General features: G+C 39.6%; 1 protein-coding gene across 1 annotated transcript in view; it reads right to left on the minus strand.

The window, feature by feature from the left end:
• Positions 1-21199, minus strand: part of ARHGEF4 (Rho guanine nucleotide exchange factor 4) — a 243333-nt gene that overhangs the window by 17176 nt on the left and 204958 nt on the right. Inside the window, 1 exon segment of the mRNA XM_046018460.1 lies at positions 3341-3480. Within this exon segment, the coding sequence (XP_045874416.1) occupies positions 3341-3480 (140 nt within the window).

Genomic DNA, 21199 nt, shown 5'->3' on the forward strand with positions numbered 1-21199 from the left:
CCAGGACAACCCTGCTTCCCACCTACTCTGCTGGCCTAATTATTGGTAGAGCTCCTTTTATGCTTTAAGCCTCAGGGTAGATGACAAGATTTATATCTGTCTGCCCTCTAGTTCAAACTTCATCTCTTCTCAGTAGGAGGATCCAGGAACTGTCCCTGGACCCCCCCATACCCTCCTAGAGCAGGGACATCAGAACACTCCTATGCACAGGTGCTTGGAGTAGACCTGGACACAACAAGGCCCTCAGAGCCATGCAGGCAGTGAGCAGAACTGGGAGGAAGACCAGCTCCACACGTGCCCTCCTTTAATGCCGTTGTGACCTGGCCAGTAGGGGAGACACTGTCACCTATAGTGCAGTGGAGTAGGCATCAGAAGACCGCAGGCCTCTGAGCCAGGAGCCATGTCCTCTCCCCTCTTCTGGTCCCATCTCACAACTTGGTGGGGAGAGGGCGGGTAGCTGGGTGGAAATGAAAAGAAAATGATGTCTTCCCAAGACACCTCCTCCTTTCGACCCTCAACTCCAGAAAATATGCTTGGGCTAAGGACACTGTCAGGCCTGACTGCAGGGATATGTGCCCAACCCAGCAGGAAAGGCTCAGAGCCTTGTGAGGTAGGGAGAGGCTGGGAAGAGGGTGAGGAATCGGGCAGATAGGCCCAGGCCTGGGTCTCGAACATTTGGACAACACACTAGATGGGACAATGCTGAAGAAAGAAAGGGATACTTCTGGGCACTGAAGGGAACGCCTATAGCAGGGGTAGACGATCATGAGGCGCAAGGCCTGCGTGAGATGCAGGGAATAAAGAATGAGCATAATGCTGTGTCCTTTCTCGCTTTCTCCCATATATGCCCTGTGTTGCTGGCCCCTGCCGATCCTGTATCCCAGGGCCTGGGACATTACCAGACATGATCTAAGTACTCAGTAGATATGTCACATACATGCAGCATAGACATCCACACAACACACTCAGAACCTTCTTGTGCATGCAGGTGTGGGCACATGCGCTCACTTCTGTACCCGGAATACAAAAGTGCTTCACTATTCTACCCTGTATCTACTGCTCTTCGGGCGAAATGGTTTTTGAGCTCCCTTCTGCTTGGAAATTGAGATGTGGTCTCTCCTTCTGAAGTCAACACAAACAAGAAAGTGTCACAATTTAGAACATGATATCCACATGTGTTCAAAAAATCCAAGTGAATGTGTGATTTTAGAGCAAGACAACTATTCTTTAGTCTGGACTTTTCTTTGACATCTGGCAGGATGAGGGGAAGTGCAAGGTTGTCAGCCTCCAAACCCAGGCCCCGTCTTTTATGCCCTAGGAGGGCAGTACAGCATAAAGTATCTAGAAGTGCTGCTGGGTGTCATAAAGGTGAGTAGCCTGGTGGACACTAACCAAGTCAGGAGCCCAGCATCCAACTGGCATGAGCTTGCTGCATCCCTGGAGAAGGGCTCCTCGGTCTGGTTGCCCTCCTCCGGGATGTGCTATGTCCTTCTCGCAGAGGCACCTCCAGGAAAGACAAGTAACCCGGAAAGAACTGACTGCTCTAAACATAAGAAACAACATTACCACCCTGTCTACTCAGAAGCCTCAAATACCAAGAAAGACCTTTGAACCGAATAGGAAACAAATTTTGTAGGTGGCTAAGATAGATGCTATCCAATTCATAGTCTAAATTACCTTCATTTCCCTCATAAAGATGCCCTCTGCTAGAGCCTATTTGTTCTTTTAGAGTGGCCCTGGCTCTTGACTTCCCTCATCCAAAGCATCTAAGAATGAAAAACTTGTCAAGGGCCTCAGAAGGCACCTCCACCCCAGCAGCAAGATATGACAGACCATAATTTTGCTATCAGGTAGGACACACGCAGCTATGAAAAACAGACACAGAATTCTAACAATGCAACACCAATGGCCACACACCTTGTCCCTAAAAACTGTATGTATTTCGCATTGCTTGAAATTTACTGAGAACCCACCACATGCCATTTATGTTATTTCTGTCAGTCCTCAGGTAACCTCATAGATATCCTATTTTACAGTTAAGTAAACCAGAGTTCAGAGGGCTTACCTGCTCAGAGCTCCACACCTGACCCTGGGCAGGGAAGAACTATCATCCAGGTCTGGGAGGCCCCAATGCTCAGATTCTACCCCCTCCACCATGCTTCTCCCCACCAGGGCTGTGGCCCAAGACTGAAGAGGGCAGCCTGAGACTTCAAGGAAAAGCAAAACCATTATCTGTGAATTCTGCTTAAGATAACAAAATAGCTGATGAGAAGTACTTAAAGAAAGGCTTTATGTATTGGAAATGTCCACTTAACTTGGATATGTGTTCTTTAACACACCATGGATTCTAAATAAAGCATTATTTAATGACTTTTAAATTATTCAGATCTGGGCGTGAGAGAAGAGTTTGTCCACCGTCTATAGTTTGTACCCATCTGTCAAGTAGGTAATGAGGATAGTCCTTGAGGGTTTCTGAGAAGCCCACCAGCCCATTTATTCATTCACACTGTTTGTAAACTGATCCCCTCCTGAGGTGTTGCAATATCCTGGGTAGTCAGATTCTGGTTTTGATGAGACAGAAATACACAATAGCTTATGACCAGGAACAGAATGCAGTGTTATGGATGTGGGTTATAGACCACATTATGTTTAGGGGTCCTCTACCTGCCAAATTAAGTAAAAAAGAAGACGGGGAGAAAATAAAAGTACAAGTGAGAAAAAGAGAGGAGTCAAGGTCTCAGAATCTCTCTGTCCTTCGAGAATGCAAAAGGATTCCTTGATAGGGGAACCAGTTTTACCTAGAGGAAGTATGTCACTAATTTCTTCTGTTTAGGTAGGAACAGTAAACAGACTTGAGCACAGTTGTCATAGCAACCACAAAGCTCTTTGAGCTTTTGGAGTCAATAGGAGAGAAATCAATTTTCACTTGCCTTGCTTTCCATCCTGCCCAGACAACTTCTTGGAGGGAGGGGGGCTAAAGCCCTGGCCTCCCTTCTACCAAGCAGAGCTTCTTCTATCCAGGATGGCTTATGGGGGCTATTATAGGGAAGGACAGACCAGCACCCTTTCATCGTATGACCTGGGTCATGCTTGCTATTTTGGGTTCCCTGTAGGCCAGGAGGGCAGCGGGGCACGTACTGTATTGGGGTAAGCTCTGCTGGTGGACACCACATCCTAAAGTGAGAGCCACAGGCTGAAACACCTGGGGGCCACTGCCATCTGCTTGGAAGACAGAGACTGTGTGTGGACTTCTAGGCGTGTGCGAGAATGCTGGACTCACCCTGACATCCAAGCCATCTGTCCCATCCCCATCCCTTCATCCATGCAGCCTTGACCCTACCTCATTGATGGCTAGCTGCTCACCACCCCCTCCAGGGTGGCTGTAGTGGTGGCTGGAGCTGTGCATGTCCTCAAACAGGTCCTCCTCACTCCCCGCCTCGTCAGCACGGAGGGCTGTGTCCAGAACTCCATCAGGGATAGCTGGAAGGAGAGACACCAGCTGGCAAAGAGGAGCTGAGCATGGGGGACAGGCAGAGAAGGAAATGTACCTTTGCAGGATAAATTTTCATATAGACAAATTTATCAATCATGTCCTGTGTGGTTTATATTTTTCGTGCTGATTAATTCTTCCCCACCTCAAAGTTGCAAAGGTACTCTCCTATGTTATCTTTCAAGGTTTTGTAGTTTTTCTTTTGACATTAAGTTTTTATTGCACTTGGGAATGATTTTTGTGTATTGTGTAGTTTGAAATCTGTGGTATTATCATTTCTAATAAGAACTATATACTTGGACTTTGACCCTTTCCAGGCATGGAGCTCCTGGTGTATCCTATGATAAGAGTGATAAAGGTTTCTTTTCTTATGTTAATGAATGCTTTGGGAAAGCCCCTAGGTAACACGGAGATGGGGCTGCCCCCCCAACCTACTTCTAGGGAGGGGAAAGGGGCTGGATCAATAGGCAGTGGCCAATGATTTAGTCAATCACACCTACATAATGAAGCCTCCCAAAAAACCCTAAGGACAGTGTTTGGAGAAGTTTTTGGTTGGTGAACACATGGAAATTTGGGGATAGGGCATGGAAGCTCCATAACTCTTCCTGTATACCTCGCCCAGGAAACTCTTCCATCTGGTTGTTCCTGAGTTCTATCCTTTTGTAATAAACGGGTAATCTAGTCAATAAAATGTTTCTCTGAGGTCTGTGAGCCGCTCTAGCAAATTAATTGAACCCATTGCAGGACTTTATTGGAACCTTCAATTTATAGCCTGTGGATCAGAAACACCTGGGGCTTGTGACTAGTACCTGAACTGGGAGAACAGGGGTGGTCGTATAGGACTGAGCCCTTGACCTGTGGGATCTGAAGTTATCTCCAGGTGGTGAGTATGAGAATTGAGCTGAATTGCAGGACACCTTGCTGGTGTCTGAGAAATTGCTTGGTAATGGGAACACACATGAGAATGGGTCCAGAACCTTTAGAATCCAATTTCATTTTTTTCTGTAAAGATAAGCAATTTTCTCAGCATCATTATGGAATAGACAGTGCTTTCCAATGGATCCATGATGTCTGCTCTGGCCTTAAATTGAATTCTGGACTCTATTCTTGTGGGAGGCAGAGTAGAGTAATCGCCTCCAAAAAATGTCAAAGTCCTAATAACTTTGTGAAGACTCATCTCAAGCATTTTCTCTGGGGCAAGTCTTATCTAATATCACTCCAAGGACTGACATTCGTTTCTATCTCACTCCCAAGGAGCTTTGTACAGACAATGGTTATGGCGCTTATCATACATCCCCTATACATTGCACTGACTGTCTCCCCAAAGGCAGTAACCTTGCCTTATTCCTTGATGTAGACTTCAGTAAGTGTTAAAGAAATGAATGGATAAAGAAATGGGAGCATGGTGGACAGAGGGAATGACTCAATAGATGAATAAAAAAATGGAGAGACGAGTAAGTGAATGTAGGGAGGCCTGGAGGATGATGGCAAGTACTGGAAGGCAGAGACTCTCGGGCCTGGCAGAGCAAATGCCTGGAATACAGCTAAAGCTTCATGCCTGTGGCTGAATATGGACACAGAAGCATGGAACTTGAGAGCAGCACTCTGTCCTCAGAATGGGGACATTCTGGAAATGACTGGAGAAGCCCTCTGCTCCAGCCTGGCAGCAATTGTCTGAGCCCAACTTAGGGGCAGGAGCTAAGAGCCCTGCCCCTGACCCCACACAGTTAAGAGTACCAAGGAACCCTCATCATTTTTATTTCATATTTTATTGTTTTTAAATGATTATTATGGAAATTTCTGAATAAGTACAAAGGGAGAGAATGAATCTTGTGTTCCCATTATCCAGCTTCAGCAATTTTCAACATGAATGCAATTTTGTTTCATCATCCATATCCCCTCCCCTTTCAGATCCTAGATATGATACAATTCCATCTGTAAAAACTGTAGTATATAAGAGATGAGGACTTGGTCTTTATAAAAAAAAAAGTAGCTACAATGCACAGCTAAAACAAACTATAACCCATCAGAAGTTGTCTTAGTGGCATACCTTCTCCTCTAGGGCATTAAAAAAAATTTTTAAGGGCACCTACGTGACACAGTTGGTTAAATGACCAACTCTTGGTTTTCTGCTTTGGTCTTGATCTCAGGGTTGTGAGATTGAGTTCTGTGTGGGGCTTTGCACTCAGCACAGAGTCTGCTTGGGATTTTTCTCACTCTCCCTCTGCACCTCCTCTCACCCAAATAAATAGATAAATCTTTAAAAAAAAAAAAACTTTTATTTTGAAATAACTCTATAGGGAATTGTAACTGTAGTGTGGAGGTCCTGTGTACCCTTCACCCAGTGGTTACAGCTTATAGAATTCTAATATAATATCATAGACAGGAAAGTGGCCTTAGTACAATGTGTGTTTATGGTTCTACATCATTTTATCATCTGTGTAGATTTGTGTAACCACCATGGCAACCAGTATGTAAGCTTTGGAGGATAGCTTTTTCACTCAGCCAAATGCCCTTGAGATCCATCCAAGCTGTTTGTATTTCTACCTCATCCTTTTTGTAGCTTGCTAGTATTCCATGCAATGGGTATATTAGTTTGTTCCATCTCCAACCCACTGACAGACATCCGAGTGATTTCTAATTTCAGGCTGTTGTAAATAAAGGTCCTATGAACATCTGTGAACAGGTTTTTGGGTGGACCTAAATTTTCATTTCTCTGGGATAAATGCAATTGCCAATTGCCAATAGGCAACAACTGCCAAACTATTTTCTTAAATCTTTTTTTTTTTAAGATTTTATTTATTTATTTGACAGAGAGAGATCACAAGCAGCCAGAGAGATGGGGGATGGGGGGGCAGGGGTGAAGCAGGCTCCCCGCCAAGCAGGGAGGCCGATGTGGGGCTCGATCCCAGGACCCTGGGATCATGACCTGAGCTGAAGGCAGAGGCTTAACCTACAAACTATTTTCTAGAGTAGTGATACCGTTTTACACTTTCATACTCAACAATGTGTGTTTCTCAGAATCCTTACCTGCATTTGGTATTGTCACAATTTTATATATTTTTTAGATTTATTAATTTATCTGAAAAAGAGAGAGAGAGAGAGAGAGTGCAAAAGTGGGGGGAGGGGCAGAGGGAGAGGAAGAGAGAGAATCTTAAGATAAGCTCTGACCTCCCAAAGCAGGGCTCAGTAATGACCTGAGCTGAAACCAAGTGTTGCATACTGGACTGAATGAGCCACCCAGGTGACCCTGTTACAATTTTATATTTTAGACATTTTGATAAGTGTATAGTGATATTGTATCATGGTCTTAATTTGCATTTCCCAAAGGCAGGTGCTGTTGAACTTTTTTTCATGTGCTTATTTATAATCTATATACCTTTTTTGGTGAAGTATTTCTTCATTTTTTTTTTTGCCCTTTTCTAATTAGATTGTTTATTGTCTTGATGTTGAGATTTGAAAATTCTTTTTTTTTAAATTTTTTAATTAAGTGAACTCTACCCCCAATGTGGAGCTTAATCTCATGAGATCAAGAGTTGCATGCTCTACCAACTGAACCAGCCAGGTACCCTGGAAAATTATTTTTTTTAAGTTTTTAAATTTAATTTTTTTAATTTAAGTTTTTATATTTTTTGAAGATTTTTAAAATTTATTTATTTGACAGACAGAGATCAAACTCATAACCCTAAGAACAATACTGGCTGAGTCAGCCGGATACCTCTGAAAATTCTTTATATATTCTAGCTATGAGTCCTTTGTCAGATACGTGATTTGGAAATATTTTCTCTTAGTCTGCAGCTTATTTTTTCATCTTCTTCACAAGGGTTTTCATGAGCTAAAGTTTAAAATTTTTATAAAGTTCAATTTACTGATTTTTCCTCTTATGGATCATGCTTTTGGAATCATGTCTAAGAACTCATCACCAAACCCTAGTTGCAAAAGATTTGCACTTATGTTTTCTTCTAAAAACTTTATAGTTTTACCTTTTACATTTAAATCTATGATCCATTTTGAGTTGTGTTTTCTTTTCTTTTCTTTCTTTCTTTCTTTCTTCTTTTTTTTTTTTTGGTCAACTGTTGTACCCTAGATAAACTAGATGATATGGACAAATTCTTAGGAACAGACATCTACCAAAAATGACTCAAGAAGAAACAGAAAATCTGAATATATATAAAATTTGTAAGGAGACTTAAGCAATAGTCAAAAACTACTTAACAAAATAAAGCCCAAGAGTAGATGGATTCACTAGTGAATTCTACTAAACATGTGAATAAGAATTGGCATCAATCTTTCTCAATATCTTCCAAAAATTGAATAAGAGAGAATACTTCCTCATTAAAACCAGACAAAACACCACAAGAAAACTACAGACAAATATCCCTTATGAGCATAGATGCAAAAATCCTCAACAAAAGATTAGTAAGCTGAATTCAATAAGTAAACTACTAGTAAATTGAATTCTACAGGATACTGAAAGGATTATATATATTTTTACCTACTAGGATTTATTTTTGGAATACAAGAATAGTTCAACATATGAAAACTGTTCAATGTAATATATGACATTAGTTGAATGAAGGGGAAAAAAACACTACATAATCATCTCAATTGATGCAGAGAAAGCACTGGCAAGATTCAACACCCTTCCATGATAAAACATACTCAGCATATTAGAATATAAAGGAATGTCCTCAACATGATAAAGGCCATATGTGAAAAAGCCATAGCTAATATACTCAATAGTGAGAAACTGAAAGCTCTTCCTCTAAGATGAGGAAAGACAAGGATGCTCACTTACCACTTCTATTCAAAACAGTATTGGAGGTTCTAGCCAGAGCAATTAGGCAAGAAAGAGAAAAAAAAAAAAAACAAGGCATCTAAAATGGAAGGAAGAAGTAAAGTTATTTCTTTTCAGAGATGACATGATCTTACATATAGAAAACCCTGAAGAATCCACAATAAATCATTAAGGCTAATAAATTCAGCAGAGTTGCAGAGTACAAATCAACACATAAGAATCAGTTTTATTTCTATATATTTGCAATGAACAATTTGAAAAGGAAAAAAATTAATTGCAATATAGTCATATTGGAAGTAACAAAAATACATAGGATAAGTTTAACCAAGCAGGCAAAAATTATGTACACTGAAAGTTACAAAACCTCCTGTAAGATATTACAGAAAATTGATAAACAGAAAGACATTCCATGTTCATGAAATGGTAGATTTAATACTGTTAAGATGACATTACTACCCAAAGTAATCTACAGATTCAATGTAATCCCCATCAAAATCCCAATGGCATTTTTACAAAAAAAAAAAAAACAACTTACCCTAAAATTCATATGGAATATAACGGCACCCTGAATAGCCAAAATTATCCTGAAACAAAAAACCTAAAAGTTGGAGGACTCACATTTCCTGATTTCAAAACTTACTACAAACCCACAGCAATCAAAACAGTTTGGTACTATCCTAAGGATAGACATGTAAACCAATAGAATAAAATAGAGATCCCAGACACAAACTGTCATACATATGGTCAGATGATTTTTGACAAAGATGCCAAGATGGCCAGTGGGGGAAAAGACAGTCTCAACTGGATATTTGCATTCAAAAGAATTAAGCTGGATCCTTACCTTACACCATAGACTCAAAATGGATCAAAGACCTAAACATAAGAATAAAAACTGAACTATAAGACTCTTAGAAGAAAACAGAGGAAAGACTTTATGACATTGGATTGGGAAATAGTTTCTCGTATATGACATCAAAAGTATTGGCAACCAAAAAAATAGGTAAACTGGAATACATCAAAACTTGAAAGTTTTGTGCATTGACGGAGAGTTTCAAGACAGTGAAAAGGCAGCCCACAGAAAGGGAGAAAATAATTTGCAAATCATGTGTCTGATAAGAGATTAATATCCAGAATATGTAAAGAACTGTTACAATTCAAGGACAAGAAAAACAACAACAACAAACTGAATAAAAAATAGGCAGAGGTCTCGAATAAATATTTCTTCAAAGAAGATACACAAATGGCCAATGAACACAGAAAAGGATGCTCAACATCCCTGATGATTAGGAAAATATGAATCAAAACAATAGTGATATACTGCTTCATACCCTTTAGGATGGGCTACTATTAAAGCAAACGCCAAAAATGAAAAACATAGGAATAACCATCACTGGGGAGGATTGGAGGGAGTAGGACCCTCAGGCACTGCTGGCAGGAAAATAAGCAGTGCAGCTGCTGCAGAAAACAGTTGGTAGGTCCTCAAAAAGCAAAACATAGAATTACCATATGATTCAGCAAATCCACTTCTAGGTATGTACCCAAGAGAAGTGAAATCAGGGAATCAAAAAGATACTTGTACACCAGTATTCACAGTAGCATTATTTATAATAGCCCAAAGTTGGGAACAACTCAAAAGTCCATAAACAGATAAATGGGTAAACAAAATGTGATATATATGTACAATGGAATATTATTCAGCCATAAAAAGGAACAAAGTTCTATTTCATTCTGCAACATGGATGACCTTTGAAAACACTAGGCTAAGTAAAATGAGCTAGGCACAAAGGACACACACTGCATGATTCCATTTCTGTAAGGTACCTAGAAGAGGCAAATTCATAGTGACAGAAAAGAGATTAGAGGTTACCAGGCTCTGTAGAGATAGAGGAACAGCAGTTACAGCTTAATACAGAGTTTCCACTTAGGGTGATAAAGCTTGGCAATATATAGTGGTGACGGTTGCACATGTGAAAATAATTAATGCCACTGAATTATACAGTTAAAATGGTAAATCTTAAAATATACATTTTATCATAATTAAAAAATTAATAATATATACCAAAACCCACTGAATTTTATACTTCAAGTGGGTGAGTTGTATGGTATGTGGGCTATAACTCAATAAGGCTGTTTAAAACATTGGTTGGCTCTATTTGCTCAGCACTGTTTCTGAATCTTCTATTCTGTTCCAATGATCTATTTGTTTATTCCTCCAATACCATACAGTCTGTACGACACAGTTTTCTGTAGCTACATAGTAATTTTTATATATGTGCTGCTGAAACGAACACAACTACATAGTAATTTTTGAAATTTGGTACTGTGGCTCTTCCTAATTTATCACTCTTTCTCAGATTGTTTTGGTTATTCTCATTCCTTTGCCTTTTGTATACATTTTAGAATTATCTTGTCTATAGTTAAAAACTACAGTCGCAGTTGCTGGGATTTGATAAAAATTGCATTAAAACTGTGGGTCAATTTGGAGGTAACTGACATCTTTACAAAATCATTGAGTCCTCCAGTTTGTGAACATGAAATATCTCTCCATAATTTAGATTTTCTTTGATTTCTTGAAGCACTGCATTATTTTAAATCAAATCCCAGAATCCTATAATTTAATCTATAAATACTATAAAACATGTCTTAAAAGATACAGTCTCTCTGCCATCCTTTTTCTCTGGGGAATTTAAAAATCATTGGTCTTGAGAGAAATAAAATAGATTCTTTGTAAGAGTCACTACTTTCCTTGTTTTTTTTCTTAGGCAGTCTCGCCTGGGGTCTCAGCAGCTCACAGAACGATTGCTCACCTAGCAAACTTAGACCCAGGAGAAAAGAAAACCACATTTCAATGTGAGTGTCCCAATATTTTTACTCATCATCTAATATCCCAGCTTCCATCACAGGGTCTGGGACAGAAGTGGTGTTTGCATTAAAGGAAAGGTGGGGAATTCCCGGGGGTGAGTGGAGCCCATAGTGGAAGAATGACCTTGAGACTAAATTTAGGAAATCCGGGCCCTGGTTTGGCTGATCTGTGCAAATGGCCGGGGCAGAGATAGTCACTTGCCCCCTGAGAGGTGGCCCAAACAAGGCCAGTGGAAGATTCCGATGCAGTTCGTTGACACGAAGGCACTAAAGGGTGGAACAAGTGCTCTACAAACATCTCTGGGTGAATAAATACATGAGCACAATATGGCCTGGTCAACACAAAGTCAGTCTTGACTCCAGATCTTTAATTTGCATGTAGGAAAACAAGTCAGCTGTCTGATCCATTCTGAGATTCCAACTATTTAGAACATTTAGACAGTAACAGATAAGAATTTCGGGTTCTAGACAAAAGTCAGCAAGACCCTTTTACAAACAATTCTTTGTGTCCACTTACAAGGAAAGGCCATGGCTCAACCAATGAAGGGAGAGAGTCCCAGAGGAATCTTTTTGGTGCTGTCCTAGAGCCCTGGAAATTAGTGGTTCTCAAAGTATGGTCCTCAGACCAGCAGCATTTCTTGGGAACTGGTTTCTGGGGCAGGCTGTGTTTAATAGCCCCCCAGGTGATGCTGGTCCAGAGTTGAAAGTCTGAGATTACTGCTATGAGTCAAGAGTCCTTAACAAAGTGACTTACTTCCTAGGAAATTTCTGCCTCAGCAGATCCACGTAGTACAGTCTAAAAGGGCCTCAGGACCCTTTTAGAAAACTTTTAAGAACCTGGCACAAAGTTGCAGGGTAGAAACAGGAATTTCAGAATGTCAGAGCATCTGGAGGGGTGCAGGCAGCCTGGGCTTCCCCCAGCCAACTAACCAACTAACCAGGGCTCCCATTTATTCCATCTACGCATGTGTTTTTTTCTTTCTGAACTCACTCAAAAGTACTTAGTGTCCATTGTGTGTGTACTACCAGATACATGCTGGGTTCTGAGGACATGGTATGAAGAAAACAGACACATGCCCTGCTCTCTGTGGGGATTAGAGTCTGGCAGGAAACACTGGAGTTAAATGGTGACAGGTGGCAGAACTATGAAGTGGCAAGCAAAGGAGACTGTGATGTCCTAGACACCTCAATGTGGAAGTGACCTGTGGGAAAATGAGAGGAGGTGGCAAAGGGGATTCCAGGCAATGGGGGCGGCATCAGGCCCCAGAAGCAAGAAGGTAGGGTTGGCCAAGGACATGGAAGAATCTCAGAATTCCAGGAATAGAGAAAGGGGAAAGAGGAAAGAAGCGAGGTCTGATGATCACTTCCTGGGAAAGACAGCTAGTGCAAACAGTGTTGTCCTAGACAGCCTCTTGCAGAACAACCGAGTGATGTGTCAGGTCTACCACCATGAGGGGTGATATGGACAGGGAAGGTTAAATTATGCATTTTGTTCTACAGATGAAGAACTGGCAGTACAGAGAATTAAATTTTCTTTAGAAAAATCACCCAGCTAGCAAGGAGTCAAAGCTCAGACACCAGCCAGATCTCTGAACTGCTTTCACCATACTGAGTTTGTTTATATTTATTATTTTGCATGAAGGATTCCTGCTGATAGCAAGTCAGACAAGGGTCTGTAAGGTCTGTGCTTACTGCTAGAGGAGCCCACAGCACAGGCAGTGTCCATCTGCTCACTAATAACCTATCCGTGGCCCTGCATCCCCTCGCAGTTGTAACTAGGTACAGCAGCCACTCCCTGCACCATGCTCTGAAGCCATGTCTGGGGAGTCAGGGTCGGACCTAGGGTGGAAAGGGTGGGTGTCTTCTCAGGGGCCAGATCCCACTGATCTGGAAGCCAGGCTGTCCTGACATGACTTGTCTTTCCTCATGCGTTCTTACTTCTTCTGGTGCTATGCTCATGAATTGGAAACTGCCTTCTGCCCCAAATCTTGTCCAGCTTCCAGATTAAAAAAATTTTTTTTTCAGTTAATAGGCTTTATTTGTTAGAAGTTTTAGCTTTACAGAACAATTGAGTAGATAGTACAGAGAGTACATATAGTAGATAGTACAGAGAGTCCCCATATACCCCATACCCAGTTTCCCTAATTAATAAAATCTTAAGCTACTTATTACAGTGAATGAGCCAATACTGATACATTACTATTAACTAAAGTCCATACTCTCCTCAGTTTTTCCTCAGTGTTTCCTTAATACCCTTTTACTGTTCCAGGATCCCATATCACATTTAGAGATCTCCTCAGATCAAGATTTTTTATTCAGGTTGCACAAAGCCTCACTTATTCAAGTTTCTGAGATCTTTGTCCATTTGGCAAATAAAACTCTATGGCATCTATAGCATCAAACCTGAATCCCCTCTGTCCCGCCAGGCCTATTTGTGGTGTTTTCTCATAGGAAAGAAATTGAACTTCTTTTGTCCCTGCTAGTCTTCCTGTCCTATTATTGCTGGGAGCAAATAACTTTTTCTGAGCATTTCCAATGTGCTGACTGCTTTACACATCAGATTCAAGCCAACCGAGGAGACAGGTATTATTAGACATATCACACAGATAAAGAGGCTCCCAGAGGTTAAGATGCTTGCTTGTCCCATAGATAGCCAGCAGCAGAGGCAGGATTAAAAGTTGTTCATTTGTGTGTCTTCTTTGGAGAAATGTCTATTCATATCCTATGCCCATTTCTGGATTTTTGGCTTTTTTAGGTTTTGAGTTTGAGAAGTTCTTTATAGGTTTTGGATTCTAGCCCTTTATCTGATAAGAGATTTGCAAATATCTTCTCCCATCCCATAGGCTGCTTTTTAGTTTTGTTCACAGTTTCTTTTGCTGTGTAAAAGCTTTTTATCTTAATGAAGCCCCAATAGTTCATTTTTGCTTTTGTTTCTCTTGTCTTTGGAGATGCGTTTAGCTATATATACCATGGAATATTATTCCTCCATAAAAAAAATGAAATCTTGCCATTTGCAATGACATGGATGGAGCTAGAGGATATTATGCTAAGCGAAATAAGTCAGTCAGAGAAAGACAAATACCATATGATTTCACTCATATGTGGAATTTAAGAAACAAAACAGATGAACACAGGGCAAGGGAAGGAAAGCGAAAATAAGATGAAAACAGAGATGGAGGCAAACCATAAGAGCCTCTTCACTCTAGGAAACAAACTAAGGGTTGCTGGAGGAGAGATGGGTTGGGGGGAAGGGTTAGCTGGGTGGTGGGCATTATGGAGGGCACTTGATATAATGAGCATTGGGTATTATTTGAAATTGAAGAATCACTAAATTCTACCTCTGAAACTAATAATACAGTACATGTTAATTAAACTAAATTGAAATAAATAATTTTAATAACTTGCCCAAATGCCCACATTTCCCCCCACACCTCTTGAAGGTCTCCTTGCCATCTGGCCTTCATGAGCACACAATCCCTTATTTTCCCTAGCCTTCTTGCCCATCAACCACCCTCCTGTGCCTGCCTGTTTGGTGCCATGGTTCCATAATACTCAAAGAATTAAGTACCTGGGAAATCAGTCAAAGTACAGGTCTTCACATATAAAAGAGGCTTTGTGGTCACGATTACTTCAAAAAGCAATTACATTAAAAAATGTGACATATCATATTTTAACAAGAAGTGAAGCATGATTTTTGACACATGGAAATTTTATGTTAGGCAAATATGAAGTGCTAAGGAGGTAAACAACTGTTCTTTTATGTTTAGACTATTGTAAAGTTTAGGTAATGACTTTGATTTTTCATTTAGTATAACCAGCCCACAATATAATAGACTTTTGGAGTACAAATCCAAAGAAGGCAGTATCTTTTATCAAATTTTATGTAAAGTTTTGGTAAATCAATATAATATAATACTCCATAATATAATAAAATGATAACACATTTAATGAAAACTTTTATTTTTACCTCAATACTCTGCAATGCAACAGAATCATATCATACATGACTGAAATAATAATTTTAAGTACCATATAAAATATCATGATTGTTCATGACAGATTATAGCTGAGCCAGTTATTTTAAGTAGATTGAGCCTTTAAAATGATACAGTTTTCTTCTTTTAGTGTGTAAGCTGTCTAAGTTAAATGCAACAGGACAATCTCATGTATCTAGAAACTGTCTCTGCATAAACATTTAAAGAAGAATTAACAACAATCTCTCAAACTCTTCAAAAAAAACTGAAGAAATGGGAACACTTCCAAAATAATTTTGTAAGTCCATAATTACCCTAATGCCAAAGCCAAAGATGTGACATGAAAAGAAAACTAAAGACCAATAATGCTGTTGAACATTGATGCAAAAGTCATCCAAAAAAATACTAGCAAAGCAAATTCAACAACACGTTAGAAGAATCATACACCATGACCAAGTAGGATTTATCCCTGGGATGCAAGGATGGTTCAACATATGATAATCAATGAATGTGATACATTACATTAACAAAATGAAGGATAAAAATCACACAATCATTTCAATAGATGCAGAAAAAGTATTTGACAAAATCAAATATCCTTTCATGATAAAAAATCACAACGAACTAGAAACAGAAGTACCTCTACATAATAAGGGCCATGTATGAAGATCCTACAGCGGACATTGTATTCAATGGTGAAAATCTGAAAGCTTTTCCTCTAACATCAGGGATAAGGCAAGGATGCCCACTCTTACCACGTCTATTCAATACAGTACTGGACATTTTAGCTAGAGTAATTAGGAAAAAAAATGCATCCAAATTGAAAAGGAAGTACAACTGTCTTTGTTTGCAGATGACACGAACTTATACCTAGAAGATCCTAAAGACTCTATATTAAAAAAACTGTTAGAATTAATGAATGAATTCAGTAAGGTTGAAGGAGATACAAAATCAAGTACAAGAATCAGTTGTATTTCTATAGACTAACCAAAATGATTGAAAAGAAAAGGAAGGGGCACCTCTGTGGCTCAGTCAAATAAGTGTCTGTCTTTAGCTCCAGTCATGCTTCCACTTTGGGTTATCTGCTCAGGGGAGAGCCTGTTTCTCCCTCTCCCTCCCTGCTCCCCGTTTGTGCATGCTCTCTCTCTCTCAAATAAATAAGTGAAATCTTTAATAAATAAATAAATAATAAAAAGAGAAGACAAAAAAAGGAATTAAAAAAAAGGAAAGACAAGGGAAACAATTCTATTTAAAGTGGTACCATAAAGAATAAAATATTTAGAAATGAGCCTAACGAGATGAAAGACTTGTCTACTGAAGACTGCAAAACACTGAAGAAAGAAATTAAAGACACAAACAAATGGAAAGGCATCCTGTGTTCATGGATTGGAACACTAATATTGAAATGTTCATACTACCCAAAGTGATCTTCGGATCAATGTAATCTCTATCAAAATCAAAAAGGCATTTTTTAAGAAATAGAAAAAAATTGTATAATTCATATGGAAGCACAAAGACCATAAATAGCCAAACCAGTTCTGAGAAAGAAGAACCAAGCTGGAAGCATCACACTTCCTGACTTAAACTATATTATAAAGCTATAATAATTAAAACAATATGGTACTGACATAAAGAGACATATAGACCAATGCAGCAGGATAGGGAACCTAGAAATACATCCATGCATATATGGTCAATTGATCTTTGACAAAGATGCCAAAAATACACAATGATGACAAGGCAGTCTCCTCAGCAGGTGGGGTTGGGAAAACTGGATATCTATATATGAAGGAATGAAACTGGACCTTTATCTTACACCTTATACAAAAGCAACTCAAAATGGATTAAAGGCTTAAATATAAAATCTGAAACTGTAAAATTCCTAGAAGAAAACACAGGGGGAAAGCTTAGGACATTTGTCTTGGCACTGATTTATTGAGTATGACACAAAAAGAACAGGCAACAAAAACAAACAAGTGGGACTATATCAAGCTAAAAAGCTGCTGCTCAGCAAAGGAAACAATTAACAGGGTAAAAAGATAACCTATGGAACGGAAGAAAGTATTTGCACACTGTGTTATCTGATAAGATATCTCCAAAATATACAAGGAATTCCTATAATTCAATAGCAGAAAAGCTAATAACCTAATTAAAAAATGGGCTATGGGCACCTGGGTAGTGCATTCAGTTGAGCGTCTGACTCTTGGTTTTGGCTAGAGTCATGATCTCAGAGTCGTGAGATTGAGCCCTGCATCAGGCTCCATGCTCAATGTGGAGTCTGCTTGAGTTTCTATCTCCTCTCCCTCTGCCGCTCCATGTCACACTCACTCATGTTCTCTCTCTCTAAAATAGATAAATCAATCTCTAAAAAAAATAGGTTAAAGACATGAATAGATATTTTTTCAATGAAGACATACAAATGGCCAACAGGTAATAAAAAGATGCTCAACATCACTAATCATCAGAGAAATGCAAATAAAAACCACCATGAGATATCACTTCACACCTGTCAGGATGGCTAGTATCAAGAAAATGGAAGACAAGTGTTGGAGAGCATGTGGAGAAATTGGAACCAGTGTATACTCATGGTAGAAATGCAAAATGCTACAGCTGTTATGGAAAACAGAATGGAGGTTCTTCAAAAAATTTAAAAAAAAAAGAACTATCATGTGATCTAGCAACTTCATTTCTGAGTATTTATCCAAAAGAACTAAAATCAGGATCTCAAAGACATATTAGCATTCTCACGTTCATTTCAGCACTGTTCACAATAGCCAAAATGTGGAAACAACTTAAAAGTCCATCAACAGAAGAATGGATAAAGACAATGTAGTATATGCATACACTGGAATATGATTAAGTATTAAAAAGGAAGGAAACTTTGCAATATGCAACATGGATGAAACTTGAGCACATTATGCTAAGTGAAACAAGCCAGTCACAGAAAGATAAATATTGCATGATTCCACTTGTACGAGGGGTCAAAATAATCAAATTCATAGAATCAAAGAACTGAACGGTAGTTGCCAGTGGCTGGGGAGGTGGGGTATGGTAGTTACTAATAAATGGTCATAAAGTGTCAGTTAAACAAGATCATAAGCTCTAGAGATTTGCTCTACAGCATTTCACCTATAGTCAACAATAATTTATTGTACACTCAAAAATTTGCTAAGAGGGTATATCTCATGTTAAATGTTCTTAGTAAAGTAAAATGAAAGTTTGTGAGGTTGTACTTAAAGAAAGCTAGGCCATGTACCAGTTTTAGGTTGAGGTAACTTTTCAAATATTGCTGTCTTCATATCCATAATGGAACCTTCTGTGTAGCTGGGCTTTACCTTTATTGGTCATTCTACCTGACCTCTTTGGAAGATCTGCACCTCTTTTCAGTTTATCAAACATTCATATGGACTTTCTTTAACCTATTACAAAAAAAGACCCTTCCTAACATATAGTTATACATTTTAAATAACAAATATAAATAAACATATTGCTAGATTGCAGAGACCTAGAGGAACTTAAGTTTTATACTAATCTTGATGATCATTTCCCTATAAATGCTATTATGGGTGTCCTTATGCCTCCATCTTCTGAGATAGATGGTTTTTCAATTTTAGCATTTAATATTTGAAAATATTGTATTTTTCATTAGTCCCAGGTAACGACTGACATGAATCCTTTTGTAGTGATTATGGTTATTTGAATCAGACTGATTTTTCCTGGCTCTTGAAGATATAACTTGTATATAAACCTCTCACATTCTCCCTGTAAATGGAACTGGTAGATTTCATTTCCATTGTCTGTCCACAGTCAATATAGAGTGTTCTCACAATATGCTTTGACTCTTGCTGTGTTGATAAGTGGTTTCACAATGAAAGTTGTTTTCCACTCTGTGCTCTGAAGTCTATGGATGTATAATTGTCAGCATGAGCTATCTTCTGCTTGCCACAGCCACACTTAGCTTCACATTCAGATACTGGGCATTTTTGCACTGCAGTCATTATAACAGGTTCTCATGGGGGTTTGAAAATGTGCTCTGAAGCCTAGGTTGTCATGTTCCCATGACCTGCTCTGTCAGGGCAGTGCTACGCAATGGTGAGGTAGCACCTACTCCTGCCCCTCAAGCTGGGAGAGTACTGCCCTCTCCCAGAGGATTCACATCCTTCTGGTTCTCTAGTCTGGAGCTTTGTCTTCAACTCCTGGCTCATAAACCCAACCTGGTTGGCTCCTCTGCCTGGAGGTCTGATAGAATCTCAAAGTTCATGTACCCCAACAAGAGCTCCTGACCATCCACCCTAACCTGCTTAGCTCACTGGCATCCCTGTCCCAACAGCTGGCAGCTACATTCTTGCAGTTGCTCAGAATTAAAGTCTTGGAGTTCTCCTTAACTCTTTTTTCTTACAATTCACATCCAAATCTATCAGCTCTGCTTTTGCTTTGTTCCCCAGATTCCAGCCATTTCTCATCCCTCCACCACTAACCCCTGGTGCAGGTCACATCACTGTCCCCTCCTCCACTGATGACCCAAGAGCCTCCTGGCTGTTTTCCTGTTTGAGTCCGTGTCTCCTACACCACAGCCAGAGTGTTCCTTGGTAAAATACAGTCAGATCACATCACTTCTCTGCCTAAGACCTGCAAATGTTCTCCTTTACTTTCCAGTAAGAGTCAAAGTCTTTACCATGGTGCTCATAGCTGGTTTCTTACCTGGCCTCATTTCTTTTCTCTACCCTCCCCACTTCCAGTTACCCTGGGCTCCTGGCCAATCTGAGGATTAACTAGTTTTGATGAAAACTACCAGGAACCACTAATGTGGTCATTAATAGCATGTACTACTCACCAAGGTAGTTGATACAGACAGAGGCATATGTTTAACATCCTGACATTTGAGGCTCAAAGTGGTAATTTTGCTGGAATCATTCAGATTTCCTAGAAATTCCATTTTTCTTTTCCTCTATACCATCTCTTTTCCTATCAATCCTGATACTTTATTCAAATGATCATATTCTTTCAGACAGATAAAATGAATTTGCTCAAGGCTACTTTTCTCTCATTGTCAAAATATTTACCATAAAAATCCTGGCCATGGGTTTGAACACTGGTGAAACATAGCATAATTTGGGGGTGGGGTAAAGGGATTAAAGTTGGGGTAAAGAGAGGTAAAAGAACAGGCATGCTGGGACTATTTTGTTTTATTATCAAGAAAGTGTAATCTAAACCTTTCCGATTTAGATTTAGCAAATATTTCACTTATTTCTCTATCATGTGGGCTAAGTTATTTGTCTTCATTTTATACAAGAGAAATGCTGTAGCCTGGAGAGACTTTGCCAGGTCATGAGAAAATAGCAGTAGAATTGACAAATAAACAAATCTGATTGCTTCAAGACTGACACTCATACCTCTGCACTACCAATTTACCCAGCTTTTGTTTTTTTATTTATTTCTTTTTCTGAAGACCTGTTCAGAATTAACTTACAGACACTGTCCATTTTGGATCTTTCTTGATTATTATTTTTAAAATATTTATTTATTCATTTGAGAGAAAGAGAGAGGTAGAGAGAGAGAGAGAGAACATGCATGAGTATGGGGGATGGTGGTGGAGGGAGATGGCCAAAGGTAGAGGGAGAGAAACACACTTCCTGATGAGCAAAGAGCCAGATACCTAGTGGTGCTCAATCTCATGACCCCTAAGATCATGACCTAAACTGAAATCAAGAGTCAGATGTTTAACTGACTGAGCCACGTAGGTGCCCCTGGATCTGTTTTTAAGCCACAAACATGAGAGTCAAGATGGTGGAGCAGTAGCAGGCTGAGATGACATCAGGCAGCAGGAGATCAGCTCGATTATTTATCAAACCATTCCAAACACCTACAAATCCAACAGGAGATCGAGGAGAAGAAGAGTAGCAAATTCTAGAAACAGAAAATTGACAACTTTCTGAAAGGTAGGACCTGTGGAGAAGTGAACCCAAAGCGAAGGGGAGATAGACCATGGGGGGAGGGGCCAGCTCCCAGCAAGCGATGGAGCACAAAATTAGAACTTTTAAAAGTCTGCCCCACTGAGTGACCTCATTCCAGAGG

The sequence above is a fragment of the Meles meles genome, chromosome 9, assembly GCF_922984935.1.
Source record: "Meles meles chromosome 9, mMelMel3.1 paternal haplotype, whole genome shotgun sequence".
Taxonomy (NCBI): Eukaryota; Metazoa; Chordata; class Mammalia; order Carnivora; family Mustelidae; genus Meles; species Meles meles.